The 15776-nt window shown below is 54.3% G+C and overlaps 6 protein-coding genes across 6 annotated transcripts; 4 read left to right on the top strand and 2 right to left on the bottom strand.

Moving 5' to 3' along the window:
* Window positions 1-99: 99 nt before the first annotated feature.
* Window positions 100-506, bottom strand: MDM35 (Mitochondrial distribution and morphology protein 35; the record flags this gene model as incomplete). Its single annotated transcript, XM_049254051.1, has 4 exons — window positions 100-186; window positions 246-316; window positions 373-410; window positions 466-506. 4 exons carry the CDS (start codon window positions 504-506, stop codon window positions 100-102), a joined length of 237 nt encoding a protein of 78 aa, XP_049106898.1.
* Window positions 507-852: 346 nt separating this feature from the next.
* RRP6 (exosome nuclease subunit) lies at window positions 853-3185 on the top strand (the record flags this gene model as incomplete). Its single annotated transcript, XM_049254052.1, has 2 exons — window positions 853-1412; window positions 1478-3185. 2 exons carry the CDS (start codon window positions 853-855, stop codon window positions 3183-3185), a joined length of 2268 nt encoding a protein of 755 aa, XP_049106899.1.
* Window positions 3186-5300: 2115 nt separating this feature from the next.
* Window positions 5301-5753, top strand: LOZ57_005016 (uncharacterized protein; the record flags this gene model as incomplete). Its single annotated transcript, XM_049254053.1, has 1 exon — window positions 5301-5753. The coding sequence occupies one exon, from the start codon at window positions 5301-5303 to the stop codon at window positions 5751-5753; it is 453 nt and encodes a 150-aa protein (XP_049106900.1).
* Window positions 5754-7872: 2119 nt separating this feature from the next.
* gap1 (RasGAP protein) lies at window positions 7873-10333 on the top strand (the record flags this gene model as incomplete). Its single annotated transcript, XM_049254054.1, has 4 exons — window positions 7873-7990; window positions 8069-8202; window positions 8255-10097; window positions 10173-10333. 4 exons carry the CDS (start codon window positions 7873-7875, stop codon window positions 10331-10333), a joined length of 2256 nt encoding a protein of 751 aa, XP_049106901.1.
* Window positions 10334-12062: 1729 nt separating this feature from the next.
* On the top strand, window positions 12063-13358 carry SEC14 (cytosolic factor, phosphatidylinositol/phosphatidylcholine transfer protein; the record flags this gene model as incomplete). Its single annotated transcript, XM_049254055.1, has 3 exons — window positions 12063-12319; window positions 12394-12517; window positions 12612-13358. The coding sequence occupies 3 exons, from the start codon at window positions 12063-12065 to the stop codon at window positions 13356-13358; spliced, it is 1128 nt and encodes a 375-aa protein (XP_049106902.1).
* Window positions 13359-13801: 443 nt separating this feature from the next.
* On the bottom strand, window positions 13802-14662 carry LOZ57_005019 (uncharacterized protein; the record flags this gene model as incomplete). The annotated part of the gene is made up of 1 exon (XM_049254056.1): window positions 13802-14662. The coding sequence occupies one exon, from the start codon at window positions 14660-14662 to the stop codon at window positions 13802-13804; it is 861 nt and encodes a 286-aa protein (XP_049106903.1).
* Between the last annotated feature and the right edge of the window lie 1114 nt (window positions 14663-15776).

Consider the following 15776-nt stretch of genomic DNA (forward strand, 5'->3'; position numbering starts at 1 on the left):
AAGTATCTTGCAGTAGAGGGATTAATTGACAATATTCTACCAACCAAGTTAGCTAAGTCGACACTAACATTGATAACAGGTCGGCGAATACATTTTTGTTTATTTTTTTCCATGTTCGTCAGCCTCTTTGCCACTCTTTCGAGCTTCTTCCAGCATGGTATCAATGCCACGGTCTTTCAAAGTTTTCTGATACTCATATCTTAGCAAATCATGCAGATGTTTTTGAATTTCTAGGTAGGGCATACCGAAAGGCATTTCTTATATTCTTCAAACACCTTTTCGCAGTCATTGCTTGACGAATTGCCGCGGAGAAACTCTACCAACTGTCAGCTGCCGGCGTAATAGACATATTATAATGGTCAAAGCACATACTTTCGCTGTACCATTTGAGAAAGCACGAGTCATAACGTCTGAGAGCCTGTCAGCTTCCTGGTAACAGCTGTGGCTGCAGCAAAGTAGACATACTCTTTGAGCTCGTTGCACTCGGGGGCAAGAGAGGCAGACATGACGATGAGAGAAAATCTGAGGAGCGAAGGCAAGGACAGTGGGGAGCGGCAGCAATTTATATCCCCAGCGACTCGAGCTAACAATCAAGCGAGTGTCTGCATTCACGGAACTTCCATCACAGTGAGATCGGTGGTTAGGTTAGAGTTATCACGCTAACCATTTTCTGCCTAGTGTGCCGGTACAGCTTTTCGGTTTTGTTCATTTGTGACCTTCAGTTCACGGCCTTTCGCGCATTCTTCAAGCCAAGTTCCAGCCCCTTGCGGCCCTTTCCTGCATCTTCTTTGCCCTTGCCTCTCTTCTCTTTCGATGAAAAAAAAAATGGCCCTCTCTCGGTGAATTACGCGAATGGATATCTCAGCGGAGTATTCTCCCTTCCAGGAGAAACTGACCGCGGCGCTTGTGCAAGCTACCAAAACAACATCACAGTTACTAGCAGATGACATTACTTTCCAGCGGTCCATCAATCGCGACCTTTCCGACTCCCTTGACGAGCAGAGCTCTCGCTTTCTCACCCTCACCAATACGATTCTGCGGTTTGCAACCTCAAGCTCCGATCTTAATGCTCCCACATTGGAGGATGAGGAAAATGTGGACGAAAACTGGCGATCAGTAGTTGATGTGATTGACGAGCTTTTGGAAAAAGCCGATGCCTGCCTTGATGAGTTTACTGGAGTGATCAAGAAACTGAGCCCGTCGCAAGAGGAACGTGCCCAACAGCTCTCTAGCCGTTCGACTCGCGGCCAGTTTCCAAGTGTTTACGACTTTACTTCGTCTAAGTTCCCAAAACCTCAGTTGCTGTTCAAACATCGCCCTGATAATCATGATACTTCTCCCTTCCGGCCGATCTTACGATACAAGCCCCATGCACTGGTTCCGCTACCGCCAGCGGTTGACTCTCCTGAACGGTAAGGATTCTCCTTTGTCATGCATGCTTTCCAGGGTGCATCACTAACTTTTTTTCCTATGCTAGGTACCAGCATCCATACGCCAAGGAAATCAAAGACTGCCAGTACCCTCCGTTCGTATATTCCAAATCCGAACCTGAGATGTACCTACCATTCGAGTCCACTACTGCAACATTTGTCAACACACTCGAGGGCGTCAAAGCTATGCTTGCTGAGCTGAAGGGTGTGAAGGAAATTGCTATTGATCTTGAACATCATGACAGGCACTCGTATCACGGTATTGTTTGTCTGATGCAGATCAGCACTCGCGAAAAGGATTGGATCGTCGATACATTGCTACCTTGGAGAGAAGAGCTGAATATTCTAAATGAGGTATTTGCGGATCCCCAGATAGTGAAAGTGCTGCACGGTTCGACGATGGATGTGATATGGCTCCAGAGGGACTTGGGGTTGTACTTGGTTGGCCTCTTTGACACGTACCACGCTTCCGCTGCTTTACATTTCCCGAAGAAGAGCTTGAAGTTTTTATTAGAAAAGTATGTAAACTTTCAAGCAGAGAAAAAATACCAGATGGCAGACTGGCGACTTCGGCCCCTACTCCCTGGGATGTTTGACTATGCACGGTCCGATACCCACTATCTCCTCTACATCTACGATCGGTTACGCCATGATTTACTTGAAAACTCGACCCCGGAAGATGACCTAATCGATTATGTCTTGGAAAGATCGAAATCCGAAGCGCTACAGCGATACGAAAAGCCCGTCTACGATTCAGAGACTGGGCAAGGAGCTGGGGGCTGGTACGACGCTCTTCAACGAAACTCCGGCCTATTTAATCGCGAGCAACTTGCAGTGTTCAAAGCCGTGCACCAGTGGCGCGATCGGACCGCACGAACGGAGGATGAGGGGGTTCAATTCGTTCTTTCCAAACGGGCTCTCTTCGCCGTTGCACATGCGATGCCTTTGGACCAAACACAACTTCTGATCTTCGCTAACCCCGCTTCGCCGCCTCTCAAGAAAAGATTATCGGAGCTGTTGAATGTCATTAAACAGGCGAAAATAACCGGTGCAGACGGTCCGGAACTGCATGAGGTGCTTGGAGCAAAAACTGGGACAGAAGCGGGATATGTTCGTAAAACGGACGCCGCAACGCCAACATCGAAGATATCCGAAGACCAAGCGAAGCCAATCCGAGTATTCGTTTCTCAATTCTGGGGCTCGACACTTCCCAAAGCCGCGAGTGTGGATGCGTCGAGCTACGCGATGCTAGCAGCCTCCGACGGTCTCGAGCTTTCCTTGCCGCTACCTTCCGTGCCAATCCACGTCTCCGAAGCCCCACGACCCGCAGCACCCCAAGATGCGACGCCGCCCGCCAGCACAGTCATGCCGGTTCACCCAAAGCCCGCCGAGGACGACGGCGCGATCTTTACGGTCAAGCAGTTCGGCGCGCCGCCCAAGCGCAAGGCTACGGTGCCCAGCGACGAGGCCCCGTTGTCGCCGAGAGTCTCGTCGTCGGGCGTGGGTTCTCCACGCCCCGACGCCCAGGCCGCAGCGTCGAAAAAGAAACAAAAACCCAATCGGGAGACTGCGCAGAATGCGGTGCCGTTCGACTATGCCAGCGCCGAGTCGGTCCTGCAGGCCCGCGATGCGCCGCCCGCGGCGACGAGACGGGCTCCCTTCAATCCGTACGCCAAGTCGCTGAATGGTCCGCAGGCTCCGAGGAAGTCGAAAAAGGATATGGGGGGCGGGAAGTCGTTTACATTTCGGCAGTAGGCTACCGTAGAGAAGGGCGGGGAGGAGGAAAGGTAACTGATGGCTGCGTGGGTTGGAGATATTCTGCTGTACTTTTTGTTGCCTTTTTGCTCTTTACTCTTTTTTCCTTGGAGATTCGTGAATCTATGGCTGGGCAAAAAGAACTTGCATGTGCGGAGTTTGTGTTCTTATTGTTGTCTTTCTTTTTTAGTTTTCTGTTCTTGTGCTAGAGTTCGAGATGGCCTGCAATGAAGCACATACATAAATAAAGACATATGGTCCTCGAACTATCGTCAACGCCCCGCGATGTGGCTGGCTGCAAGGCTGTCTGTGTCGCCATGAGCTATGAGCTGGAGAGAAGTGCCTGATTCATCTGATCTCTATTGAAGGGGAGGCTAGGGGTTTTATATCAGCAAGTGGCTAGCCCCAAGTACGGAGTAGGGCAGTAGACTCTGATTGTGCATACATGATACATAATTGGCATGATTTTAAGAATCGGAATCCTGGTGCTGGCCTTGCAACATGGATTACAGTTGGTTGCAAAAGTATTGCGAAATGTTGCCAACTTTGTGTGTTTTTTAGAATGCCCTAGGAACTTCCACATAAAACATAGATATGGAGAGACTTGGTTCTTTGAATCTGTCACTCCGTCTCCAACTACATAGCCGGCGACTTCAACGGGGCAATCAATCAATCCATAGCTCTGCTCAGGCCATCCATTCGAGGATCCCGCAGCAGCGACGCACTCGGTGGGCTCCATCTCGCAAGGCTGGGATAATCCGGCAGGATTTTTTCCGGCCGGCGTTCATCGCTAGGTAGGTGGCATCCTTTTTGACTTGCGGTAGGTACTCTTCTGGCTGATCGGCCTTGCTCTCCTCGGGGCAGCAAAATAATGCCCGCAAAATCCTGCTCCACGACGCGCTCTTGGGGCTAGGATCGCTCGCTCGCGTTGAAACGGGCTTGGAATGGATCAAGCGCCCTGGGGATCTTTTATTATTATTACGGGACATCTCAGGGGTTTGAACCAGCCGGGCTGTTTGTTTCAATTAGTTATTTGGTGCGCGAGTGCAAACACACTCGTGCCGCTGGAATCCTATGGTCGCCGAAACCTAGCGAGATCTCGTGCGGGTGTATGTATGTACTATTCGTCCGTACGTATGTACATCTGATCGATGGGTGAGCGTGGGGATACCCTGATCTATTCTGTAGGGGACATAAGGACCCAGAGAGAGCTATCTATGAGAATGCAGACAATTGCTTTAAGGGCATTGAACATGGCCTACCAAGAGGACAGCTAGATAGTTAAACTACCTTGCCAAGCTCCATCTCTCTTACCCTAGTAAGTTCTCTATCAATATGGAGCAATGCAGCTCAAACCGCTCCTCTTCCTCCTGGCGGCCCGCCTGGCGCTCCCACGGCGTCTGCATCCAAGACGTGCTGGAATTCTGCATCCAACCGGAAGTACAGTTAGGTTAGGTGCTCAGCGCGGACATCGACAGGCTCGTCCTCGCGCGTGCTGCTGCTGCTGCTGCCACCACCACCACTGCCACCGACGGTCTGCTGCTGCCACGCGTCCAGCCCGTCATCTCCTACACGATCGACGGCTCGTTCAACGAAAAGCCGTTCCAGGCGCAGGGCGATACCAATCTCGCCGACAGCGTTCCGCGTGCGCCTGGCGCGGTCCGCGCTGCTGCCGGCCGGGGAGGAGGGTGGTCCTCCGGAGCGGGATTGAGCGGCGGCGGCGGGCGTGGCTGGGGAGCGGAGTTGCGAGTTGCGAGGTGCTGGGTCGGAATAATGGAACGTGCTGGACTAGTTATAGAGCCGGGCAGGTATAACTAGTGGGTGTTTTAAGTCGATCAATAAATTAGAGTTTCCGGATATCTGAATGAGCTTCCATGTGCATCATCTGGGAGGAGCTGAAGGAAGACCGAAAGGAAGCCGAGATTTTTCTTTCCTCGGTTCTGGATGGAGAGAAGGCAAAATCGCAATGGACTGGAGGATATAAAAGGCGGCGCAGATGTGCTCTTGTGCTGGTGGGCTGGAATATCCACTCTTCACTATACTACGGAGTAACTACTACCCATCTCTTGCCCACACACCCATCCTTTCCAAGGCCATTTTTTTTTGCTTCCCACCATGATCTTCTCCAGCATCCTGCCGGTCGCCCTCCTCGCCGCGCCCTTCGTGGCGGCCGACCCCTTTCCCAAGGAAAACGGCGGGTGCACCAAGGCCGTCGACTGCAGAGGCCAGAACATGAAGGCGACACTCGAGATCTGCTTAGCGTCCCAAAAATACCAAAACATACTCTACGCGGCGGTGCGCAGCGTGCAGGTGCAGTCGACGGAGGGCAACCGGTGGCTGAGCGGGGGCGAGACGGGCCCGTATGAGTTCGTCGTCAGGGTGCAGTTCAACGGCAGAACGCTCGAAAAGGAGGGGACGGAGGACAAGGCGGCATTTGCGGGCATGCTGGGCGCAGTCGAGCTTCAGAGCGGGTTGCAGAATATCGATGCGAAGGTCTCCACGACGATCGGCGGCAAGTTTGGCATGGAATGCGCGCTGAAGACCCAGGACTTCCCGGCCGTTGGTTAGTGAAGCCGGACGAGGCCAGACATGAAGATGGCATATTATGGGGAACGGGGCTTTTTTCTTCTTTCTTTCTTTCTTTCTTTCTTTCTTTCTTTCTTTCTTTGTTTGTTTCTTTCGGCGGCCGGGGTGGCTGGGTGTCAGGGGGTATATGGGGCGTTGGGGGATGGTGTGTGGAGCACGAGAGGAGGGTATGTCAGGGACAGCCAAATAAAATAAGAGCTTCGAATCGACAAGAGGTATTCGAGAGAAGTGTGCGTGCTCGCTGTAACGACTCTGTAGTAACTATGTAACTACTCCGTACTCCGTCTGGTCTCCTGGCGCGCGGTGGAGGGCGGGCCGGCACGGATGCAGGTACGGCCCTGAGTCAGGGCAGTAACTACGAGTCGCATTTTATCCGCAGACGCAGCGCTGCGAGCCGGCTGGCGGGCGATCGGCGGGGCGTTTTGGCGCATGAAGCGGGCGGGAGTGTTTTTCGCAGGTCGCGCGTCATGCAAGGCGTGGATTACGTGCAGACAAGGGGAGGACGGGCGCGCAGAAGGAATTATGAGTTCATTTATTCTTATTATTATTAATATCTGCAAATGAAGGGCCGGCCGGCTGATCGCGGCGACACTATCGAGCGCATGTCTTGAACGTCAAGTCACTAGTTCGCTGGTTGGCGCAGCATGGGCGATGATGATCGCGCCGGCGACGAACCTGTCTGTCTGACGTCCACGCGACCGCAGCAACTGGCCGGTCGGTCACGGCGTGGAACGCGCGGCCGGCCGGTGGAAAGTCAGTCAGTTGAGTCGACCTTGGGAGAGAGTTCGCGGGCGATACGAGCGGGCAAACCACGGCTGGGGCAGTTTCAGGCGGTGGTGCCGCTTGGCGGCGCGCGGGCGGTGGTGAGGGCGAGGAGGGGATGGGAAGGGATCAATACGGAGTAGTGATGCAGTCATGACAAGTAATCGAGAGAGAGCGAGATAGATACGTCGCAGGCAGGTCGTGGTCGAGATACATAGATGCAGGCCCGGTCGCTTGCCCTGAAGGCCCGGCAGGCGTCGCACCGTTCGCGGCGCCCCGGCTCAGGGGGTGGCGAGCCGGCGCGCTGGGGTGGTGAGGTGCTTGCTGCCAGGGCCGTGAACAGGCAGGCCGGACGACGAACGGGCGGTCGGCAGGAAGCGTGTAGGAATTATATTCAGGTATTATTACTACAGTACTAACTACTCCGTATGCCCTGCGTGCCCTGCTCGCAGCTCTGTGAGGGCCGTGCCCGCCGCCTGCTCGCCCGCCCGGCCCGCCCGCCAGCCCAGCCCAGCTTCCTTCCTTCTCGCCGCCCGTGCCTAACTACGCCCCCCCCCCCGGCCGTTTCAGCGTCTTGCGGTCGTTCGCTGCTGTCCCTCTCTCTCTCTTTCTCTTCTTCTCCTCTTCTCCTCTTCTTCTCTTCTTCTTCTCTTCTTCTCTTCTTGTTTGTCTCTCTCTCCTACCCCTGTCTCGGTTCGCCCGCCCGCTTGGCTGATCGTCGCTCATTTGACCCTGTCGTCGCTCGTCCAAAAAAAGAGCCTGTTCTCTAACTTCTCTTCCCTACCCGCCACCCTCTCTGCCTCCCTCCCTCTCTGGCTCGCTCTCTCCATCTCGCTCTCGCGCTCTCTCTCTAGCCGGCGGAGCGGCCAGCCCGTCTCGCTGCCCGTGTCCCGCCCTGTCCCCCACATGTCGAGGTACCATCTCTCCCTCCCTCTCTCTTCTCTCTCTCCCTCTCCCTCTCCCTCTCCTGCACTTCCCCAACACTGCTGCTGCACACAGCCTGCCGCCCGCTGCACGTTGCAAGGCCACCCTTTGTTGCGCGGCTTCTTGTGTCCATCAACTAACCTCCTGCTCGCCGTGCCCAGGCTCGCCAGTTGCCGCAGCGATCACCACCACGCCCGTCGCTGAGTCGCTCCTTGTGCACCGTCCAACACCCCCTTCTCTCGCTCGCTCCTCACCCACACAGTCATTCATTCACTCACTCACTCACTACCATCGATCCCTTCCTTCTTCTGCGCCCACGATGTCCGTCGCAACCATGCTACAGCCGGCGTCGCGCGCATCGCGCGCCTCCACCTCCTCCTCGTCCTCCTTCCAGCCCATGTCGCGCCAGAACACCATGTCCTCGCACGACGCCCGCTCCCTGCGCCAGTCCAAGCGCATGTCCGTCACCGCCCTGTACCTGTCCATGTCCGCGAAGGACAAGGACCTCGAGATCTCAGACGACCTCGCCAAAGGTTCGTACCCTATATATATCCTCCACACAAAAAAAAATGGTGTTTATAGCTAATGTCGTTTTTTTGGTTGGTGGATAGCCCAGAAAGTGCTGCGCGAATTGAAGTCGAAAATATCCTCGCAGTCCAAGAAGAATTTCGTACTGGAAAAGGATGTGCGATATCTAGATTCGAGAATCGCGCTGTTAATCCAGAATCGCATGGCGTTGGAAGAAGTAGGCATTCTCCGTCCTGGTCTGTGTTGCACATATACTCACATCTCACCAGCAAAACGAAGTCGCCAGCCACCTCGACGATTCCACCGAAGTGCAGGAGGGCGTCTTCCCCAACGACGACAAGACCCAGAAATACGGCAACCTGCTCTTCCTCCTGCAGTCTGAACCACGCCACATCGCCCACCTTTGCAGACTGGTCTCCATGGCCGAGATCGACTCGCTTCTCCAAACCGTCATGTTCACCATCTATGGAAACCAATACGAGAGCCGGGAAGAGCATCTCCTGCTCACCATGTTCCAGTCCGTCCTTACCTACCAGTTCGATAATACCCCAGAGTACTCCTCCCTCCTACGCCAGAATACCCCCGTATCCCGCATGATGACCACCTACACTCGACGAGGGCCCGGTCAGGCCTACTTGAAGCAAGTCCTCGCCGAGCAAATTAATTCGCTCATTGAATTGAAAGACGTTGACCTGGAGATCAATCCCTTGAAGGTCTACGAAACCATGGTGAAGCAGATCGAAGACACCACCGGAATACTGCCAGACTATCTGCCAAAATCAGTGACCGCTGAAGTCGCAGCGGCCAACGAGCAGGTCCAGGCCATCATCGCCCCGCGTCTCAAGATGCTGAGCGACATTGCCAATGCCTTCTTGGGCACCATCATCGAAGGACTGGAGGAGACCCCGTACGGCATCCGCTGGATCTGCAAGCAGATCAGGAGTCTCTCGAGAAGAAAATACCCCGATGCTCAGGACCACACCATTTGTACGCTGATCGGCGGCTTTTTCTTCCTGCGATTTATCAACCCGGCCATCGTTACCCCACGGTCGTACATGCTCATCGACGGAACTCCTGCCGAGAAGCCCCGTCGCACCCTGACGCTGATTGCTAAAATGCTGCAGAACATCGCGAACAAGCCATCGTACGCGAAGGAGCCGTACATGGCGAAATTGCAGCCGTTCATCCACCAGAACAAGGAACGAGTCAACAAATTCCTGCTCGACCTCTGCGAAGTCCAGGACTTTTACGAGAGCCTGGAGATGGATAATTACGTCGCTCTCTCGAAACGAGACCTCGAGCTCCAAATCACACTGAACGAAGTCTACGCCACACACGCCCTACTGGAAAAGCACACCGCTGCCCTGGCGGCAGACCAGCACTCGCATCTCCACGTCCTGCTACAGGAACTTGGACCCGCGCCCGCCCAGCTGCCGCGCAAGGAGAACCGCACCATTAACCTCCCCCTATTCAGCAAGTGGGAAACGCCCATCGACGACCTGACCGCCGCCCTCGATATCACACAGGAGGAAATCTACTTCATGGAAGCCAAATCCACCTTCGTACAGATCCTGCGGTCCCTGCCCGCCAACTCGGTCGTCACCCGACGCCCACTGCGGCTCGACCGCATCGCCGAAGCGGCCGCGACGCTCAAGAACGATGCGGTCATGGTGCGCAAGGGCATCCGCACGATGGAGCTGCTCAGCTCGCTGCAGGAGCTGGGCGTGATCGACAAGTCGGACGACTTCAGTCTGCTGCGCAACGAGGTGGAGCAGGAGCTCGTGCACCTGGGGTCGCTCAAGGAGAAAGTGCTGGAGGAGACGCGGCGGCTGGACGAGGTGTACCGCACGATCCGCGACCACAACACGTACCTGGTCGGCCAGCTGGAGACGTACAAATCGTACCTGCACAACGTGCGCAGCCAGAGCGAGGGCAAGCAGCGCAAGCAGCAGAAGCACCAGGAGCTGGGGCCGTACAAGTTCACACACCAGCAGCTGGAGAAAGAAGGCGTGATCCGCAAGAGCAACGTGCCCGAGAATCGGAGGGCGAATATCTATTTTATGTTCAAGAGTCCGTTGCCGGGGACGTTTGTGATTAGTCTGCACTACAAGGGTACTTGACTCTTTCTTTTTTCTCTCCCTTTCGTCTTGTCTTGCTTTGCTAACATTTGTTTTTGTGACTACGCAGGACGCGCACGGGGCCTCCTCGAGCTCGACCTCAAACTCGACGACCTACTGGAGATGCAGAAGGACAGCCAGGAGGACCTGGACCTCGAGTACGTGCAGTTCAACGTGTCCCGGGTGCTGGCGCTGCTCAACAAGCGCTTTGCCCGCAAGAAGGGCTGGTGAAAGAAGATAAGAAAGAAAAAAGGAAAAAAAGCCCTGACAAGGGTGACGATTATTATCATTATTACGACTCTTTTTCTTCTTCCCGGCTGATACTTCGGCTTTGCAACGGTTTGGTGGATTCTTTTTTTTTTATTATTATTTTTATTATTCACCCTTTTTTTTCCTTTATTGGGGTGGTGTGTGGTTTTGGGGGGTCTTTGAAGAAAAACGACCACAGATGTTTTTCGACACATTTATATTCTTTTTATTCTTATTTTTATTTTACATCTTTCGACAAAAGGGACGGATTTGGGGAGAAATTTGCCGGGCTCTGGGATATATCTTTTTTTTTTCTTTTTGGCCCTGGGAAAATACAGGTTTGGGCTTCGCATTTTTGTCATTCCCATTTCTTCTTCTTCATTGCATTTACCCTTTTTCTTCTCTTATTTCTCCCAGCCTGTTGCATACCTTCCTCCCTTCTCCCCCCTTTCGCCACCACTTATCCGTACAAGTTTTCTTCCTTCTTCTTTGACTCTCTCCCCCCAAACCAACCGACACGATGATGGCCCCTCGACTCGCTGGCTGGGAACGAAGGGGAAACCAAAAAGGACTGCCTCTAATACCGTGTTACTCTCCGAATTTCCGGCTCTATTTCTTCGTTTCTAGTTTTTGAATCGCTGCGATCACTCCGCTGGCTCGGTACATTGAGGGCCATTTGGTATATTTTTTTTTAATGGCCCTTTATTTATTACAGTGATACGCTCGAGCGACATGAGTGTGTGTTTGTGTGTTTTGAAGTGACTATTCTTGCCTTGCTATATCTAATCCGTGCTGCGATTAATTTTGTGTGTTATTTGGTATTACACAACGCTTGTATGATTTCCCCCCTCTCCATGTATGTGTCTGGAATTTTTTGTTGTCTGGCAATTTGGTGCAGCTTCGGAGCGACTTTTGTATTTTTTTTTATCTCTTTCCCTTATATTTTTCCCCTGTTCGATTAACTATACCCATCGCTTGCACGCCCACCAAGACACTAATTCGGGTCTCTTTTTGCGTCCCTCGTCTTGCGGCTGCTGTTTCGCGATGCATGCTGTTTTTTTGAGTTATTTTTGTTCATTGATACGACGCAGATAGCTGTTATGGAGAGACGGTTAAATAATTCTGAGTTTGCGGCAGCACGCACAGCCCATCCTCATCATCATCATTCTGCGTAGCGTTTATGCCCGGCAGGACGCGGCGTTGGCAGGTCTGGTTCGGCGTGTCCGGTTTCTGTTTGCCCGTCGCCGTACTGCGCTGCCTCTCCGGCCGATCGATCCGTCGCGTGCGCCCTCGCTCGCTCGCTCGAGTCTGGCATCCGCGTGTAAATAATAACATAAAGTAGAGTTGCGACGTTGCGGGCGGAGCCGTTTGAGGATTGGGTTGGTTTTGGTAACTTAGCCCACACCACACACACACGCACCCGCCACGCGCGCCTCCTTTTTGTCATCTCGGGGCCACGTCCCATCTCGGCATCAAAACGACAACTCGCTGGCCTCCCACGTCTGACCCTCTCTCCCTCTCTCTCACACACCCTCTCCCTCGACGCTGTTTCGGCTTCTTCAGACAACCTCACCGCCACCATCATCATCATCATCCCCCCAAAACAACGCCCAGACCCGCCCGTTTCAACGCCCTCCTTCGACTCTCCTCAACCCCCCCTCCTCTACTCTCTCTCACCACGACCACACACTCCCTCCCTCTCTCGCCCACCATGTCAACCGCCGCGCCGCCCGCCCAGCCCACGAACCCGCTGAAGCTCGACCCCAAGTACGACGACTACGACTTCCCCACGACCGCGCCCGATGCGAAGCCCGGTCATCCCGGCTACACCACGCCCGAGCAGGACGCCCAGGTGGCCCAGCTGCGCATGATGCTGGAGGCCCTGGGCTACACGGACCGTCTGGACACGCTGACGCTGCTGCGCTTTCTGCGTGCGCGCAAGTTCAATGTCGAGGCGGCGAAGAATATGTGAGTTCAAGTTGTTTCTTTTTTTTTTTTTTTTTACTGTGTTGTGCCTTTTTCTGACTCGGTGTGTGTCGTAGGTTTGTTGCGTGCGAGCAGTGGAGAAAGGAGTTTGGAACCGACTCGCTGGTGAGGGACTTTGATTATACGGAGAAGGAGCAGATGTTTGCCTATTATCCGCAGTACTATCATAAGACTGACAAGGTACGTCTGCCTGGTTCTATACCCGGCTCCCACCTCTCGCCACGCAGCAGCGGAGCGGTGTGCTGACCGAATGGCGCGCGGCTACGACCAACAGGATGGACGGCCAGTGTACATCGAGCAACTGGGCAAAATCGACCTTACCGCCATGTACAAGATCACCACGAGCGACCGCATGCTTAAGAACCTGGTGTGCGAGTACGAGAAGCTGGCCGACCCGCGGCTGCCGGCGTGCGCGCGCAAGTCCGGGCACCTCCTCGAGACGTGCTGCTCGATCATGGACCTCAAGGGCGTGGGCATCTCCAACGCCACGTCGGTCTTCGGCTACATCAAGCAGGCGTCGGCGATCTCGCAGAACTACTACCCGGAGCGGCTGGGCAAGCTGTACCTCATCAACGCGCCGTGGGGCTTCAGCACCGTGTTCAGCGTCGTCAAGGGCTTCCTCGACCCCGTCACCGTCAACAAGATCCACGTGCTCGGCTCCGGCTACGAGCAGGAGCTCCTCGCCCAGGTACCCGCCGAGAACCTGCCCAAGCAGTTCGGCGGCAAGTGTGAGTGTGCCGGCGGCTGCCAGATGAGCGATATGGGCCCGTGGCGTGAGCAGCAGTGGGCCCGCCCGCCCAAGTGGGAGAAGAAGGAAGAGGCCGAGAAGAAGGATGCCGCCCCCGCTGCTGTTGCGGCCCCCGCTGAAGCTGCTCCCGCCGCGCCAGTTGAGGCCCCTGCTGCGGTTCCTCCTCCTGCTGCTGCTGCCGCCGCCGCCGCCCCTGCGCCAGCGCCCGCTGCGGCTCCCGCTGCCACTGCTGTCCCGGTCCCGGAGCAGCAGAAAGATCAGACTGCTGCTTAGAGGTGTTAATTGGGGGTTACGGTGTGATAGGTGTGATTTCGACTTGAGTAGCGGCAGGAGAATAGGGGATTGATTTCGCTCTCGCAATATAGATAAAGATATCTCGTTTTTTTCTCTTTCTCTATCTTTCTGGCTTTACAATTATCTACAGGTGAACACACTGTTTGTCGTCGTGGAGAATATACGTTTTAGGCGTAGACGATGGTAATTTCTGCTTGCCTTCCCTCGTCGTCGTCTTTATATAGGAGCGCGTTAAAAAAACAATTTCATTCTCAGTTCGTCGTGTCGACTCTGTGCTTTTTCATATCTTGGATATATGTACTCCGTATTTCATCACACGTCAACCCCAAAACGCCAAACTCCATACCCAAACCCCCTGCCTATTCGCCATAACCAAAAATAGACACACACAGCCCAGGCCGTAGTAACTAGCCCAAAGCACATCACATACGTTCAACCACCTCAACAGCACGTCTTGCTCTCTCAAGCTTGCCCGCAGTTGCTGAGAGACTGCTACTACTGCTCCCCTCCCCGCCATCATCATCAGGACCCTCCTCCTCTCCCGGCGCCACTTCACCCTGTAACCTAACCAACGTCCTCAGCCCCTCCGCATACACCTCCCCAATCTCCCCATCGCGCCACCTCTCGCGCTCTCGCTCGTTGCCAAACGGTATATCCAGCACCCACTCGGGCCGACGCTCGCGGACGCGCGCCCAATCCAGCGCCCTCGCCGACGACGCCCCATCTTTCGAATCCACCATCTTCCGCTCCGAATCGTCAGGAAGCAGCTGTAGATCCGCATCCGCCGCATTCTCCGCCTGCAGGCCCTCCTCCTCCTCGTCGTCCTCCGCGAGCGCCTGCCGCAGCGACTCGGCGTACTTCGCCGCGGCTTTGGCGGGCGCGTCGCGGCGCAGCTGCGCCACGGTGGTGGTCAGCGACTCCAGCTGCGCGTACAGACTGGTGACTTTGGCCGCCAGCCGGGCGTCGTACGGCTCGTACTCGACCTCTTCGCGCGTCGTCGAGAGCAGGCTGTCGAGCGGCGTGTCGGCCGACAGCGTGTCGAGCCCGTTGATGCTGATCGATGGGATCGCCGTGGTGAAAACGCGCGCGACGAACTCGTCGACGAGTGCGCGCACGCGCGCCTTCATCGGGTCGCCGTCGCCGTCGCCGTCGCCGTCATGGTTGGCTGACGGTGGGAAGTGCAGGTCGAGTTTCTCGCGGGAGACGTTGAGCGTGTTGGTGTATAGGTACGCGAGGTCGGCGGTGGATTGCAGTTCGATCTTGCGGTGGTGCGGGGCCTGCATGACGTGTTTGGGCCGCCCGCGTGCCTGTCGAGGGCGTTGTTGCTGGCGTTGCGTTTGGATGCGTTTCGATCGATCGCGGCTTTCTCGACCTGTTGACGGCGCGGCCCGATTCGGCTTAGCACGTGGAGAGCGGGTGCCAAGCATTGCATCATGTCATTGACCAATGGTTCGTCCTTTTTATCAAGACAATGAGCAAAATATAGGAAGCATCTCTATCTACGCAGTATTCTTCATCAGTCTGACAGTGAAAAATAAAACTTGCAAAACAGATTGGAATCTATTGGAACTTTTCTACTCAATCAGGAACAGTACGTTTCTATTTGAAATATCCACAAGATGTTTCAATTTTCCAAAATCCGGCTAGAAGGACCCTTCCATGATACTCAGCACATAGCTACTGCATTGGCATTGCTTTCTCTAATTGATTGAGAACTAGGCCACTGATTATGGAGGTACACCTGTACCTTGGAGCGCGTGCCATGTCTCCGAAATGAAACCTCCTCAGCCCGCTTTTTGGCCAGTCTCATCTGATGGTGAATTCAAACCGACTGAGCTCTATTTCTCGGACGGGAATGATCTGACTATTGACGAGGAAGAATTATGTTTCATGAAGCGCTTTCAAGAATTACTTCATGAGCACACAAAATCGCTCAATCATTTGGTGTCTGCTGATATCCTGGAGATGATTTCAATGGTTTGTGTGAAACACGCCAACATCAACCGGAAACCAAATTATGTGCGTCGAGTCTAGGATTTACCCTGGGGTAGTACCCAACTTGGCCTGAATCTAGTGGCCAAGAGACCTGCTGTGGACACAGCTTTTTCCAAACCAATCTGGACTCACGGATGCCGATGCGCCTGCAATGCAAGCAGTCCTGATCACCCTCGTGGAGTTCAAATGCACACCATCTTTGGATAGGGACAGCAGTAGTGCCGTGAGACTTTGCTCCTTTTGTCTAAAACGACAGAAATTCCTATAGCTGGCGACAGCTTGCGTCACTCTCTACAAGGGAATTGCCTTTTGGTCCATTATGGGGACAGTATGCTGTAGTGTGTGATGCATAGACAGATTTTCTCAACATGTTTCTAAGATTGAAGCTACGAGTGCATTTGC

The sequence above is a fragment of the Ophidiomyces ophidiicola genome (assembly GCF_022830035.1).
Source record: "Ophidiomyces ophidiicola strain CBS 122913 chromosome Unknown scaffold_23, whole genome shotgun sequence".
Classification (NCBI taxonomy): Eukaryota; Fungi; Ascomycota; class Eurotiomycetes; order Onygenales; family Onygenaceae; genus Ophidiomyces; species Ophidiomyces ophidiicola.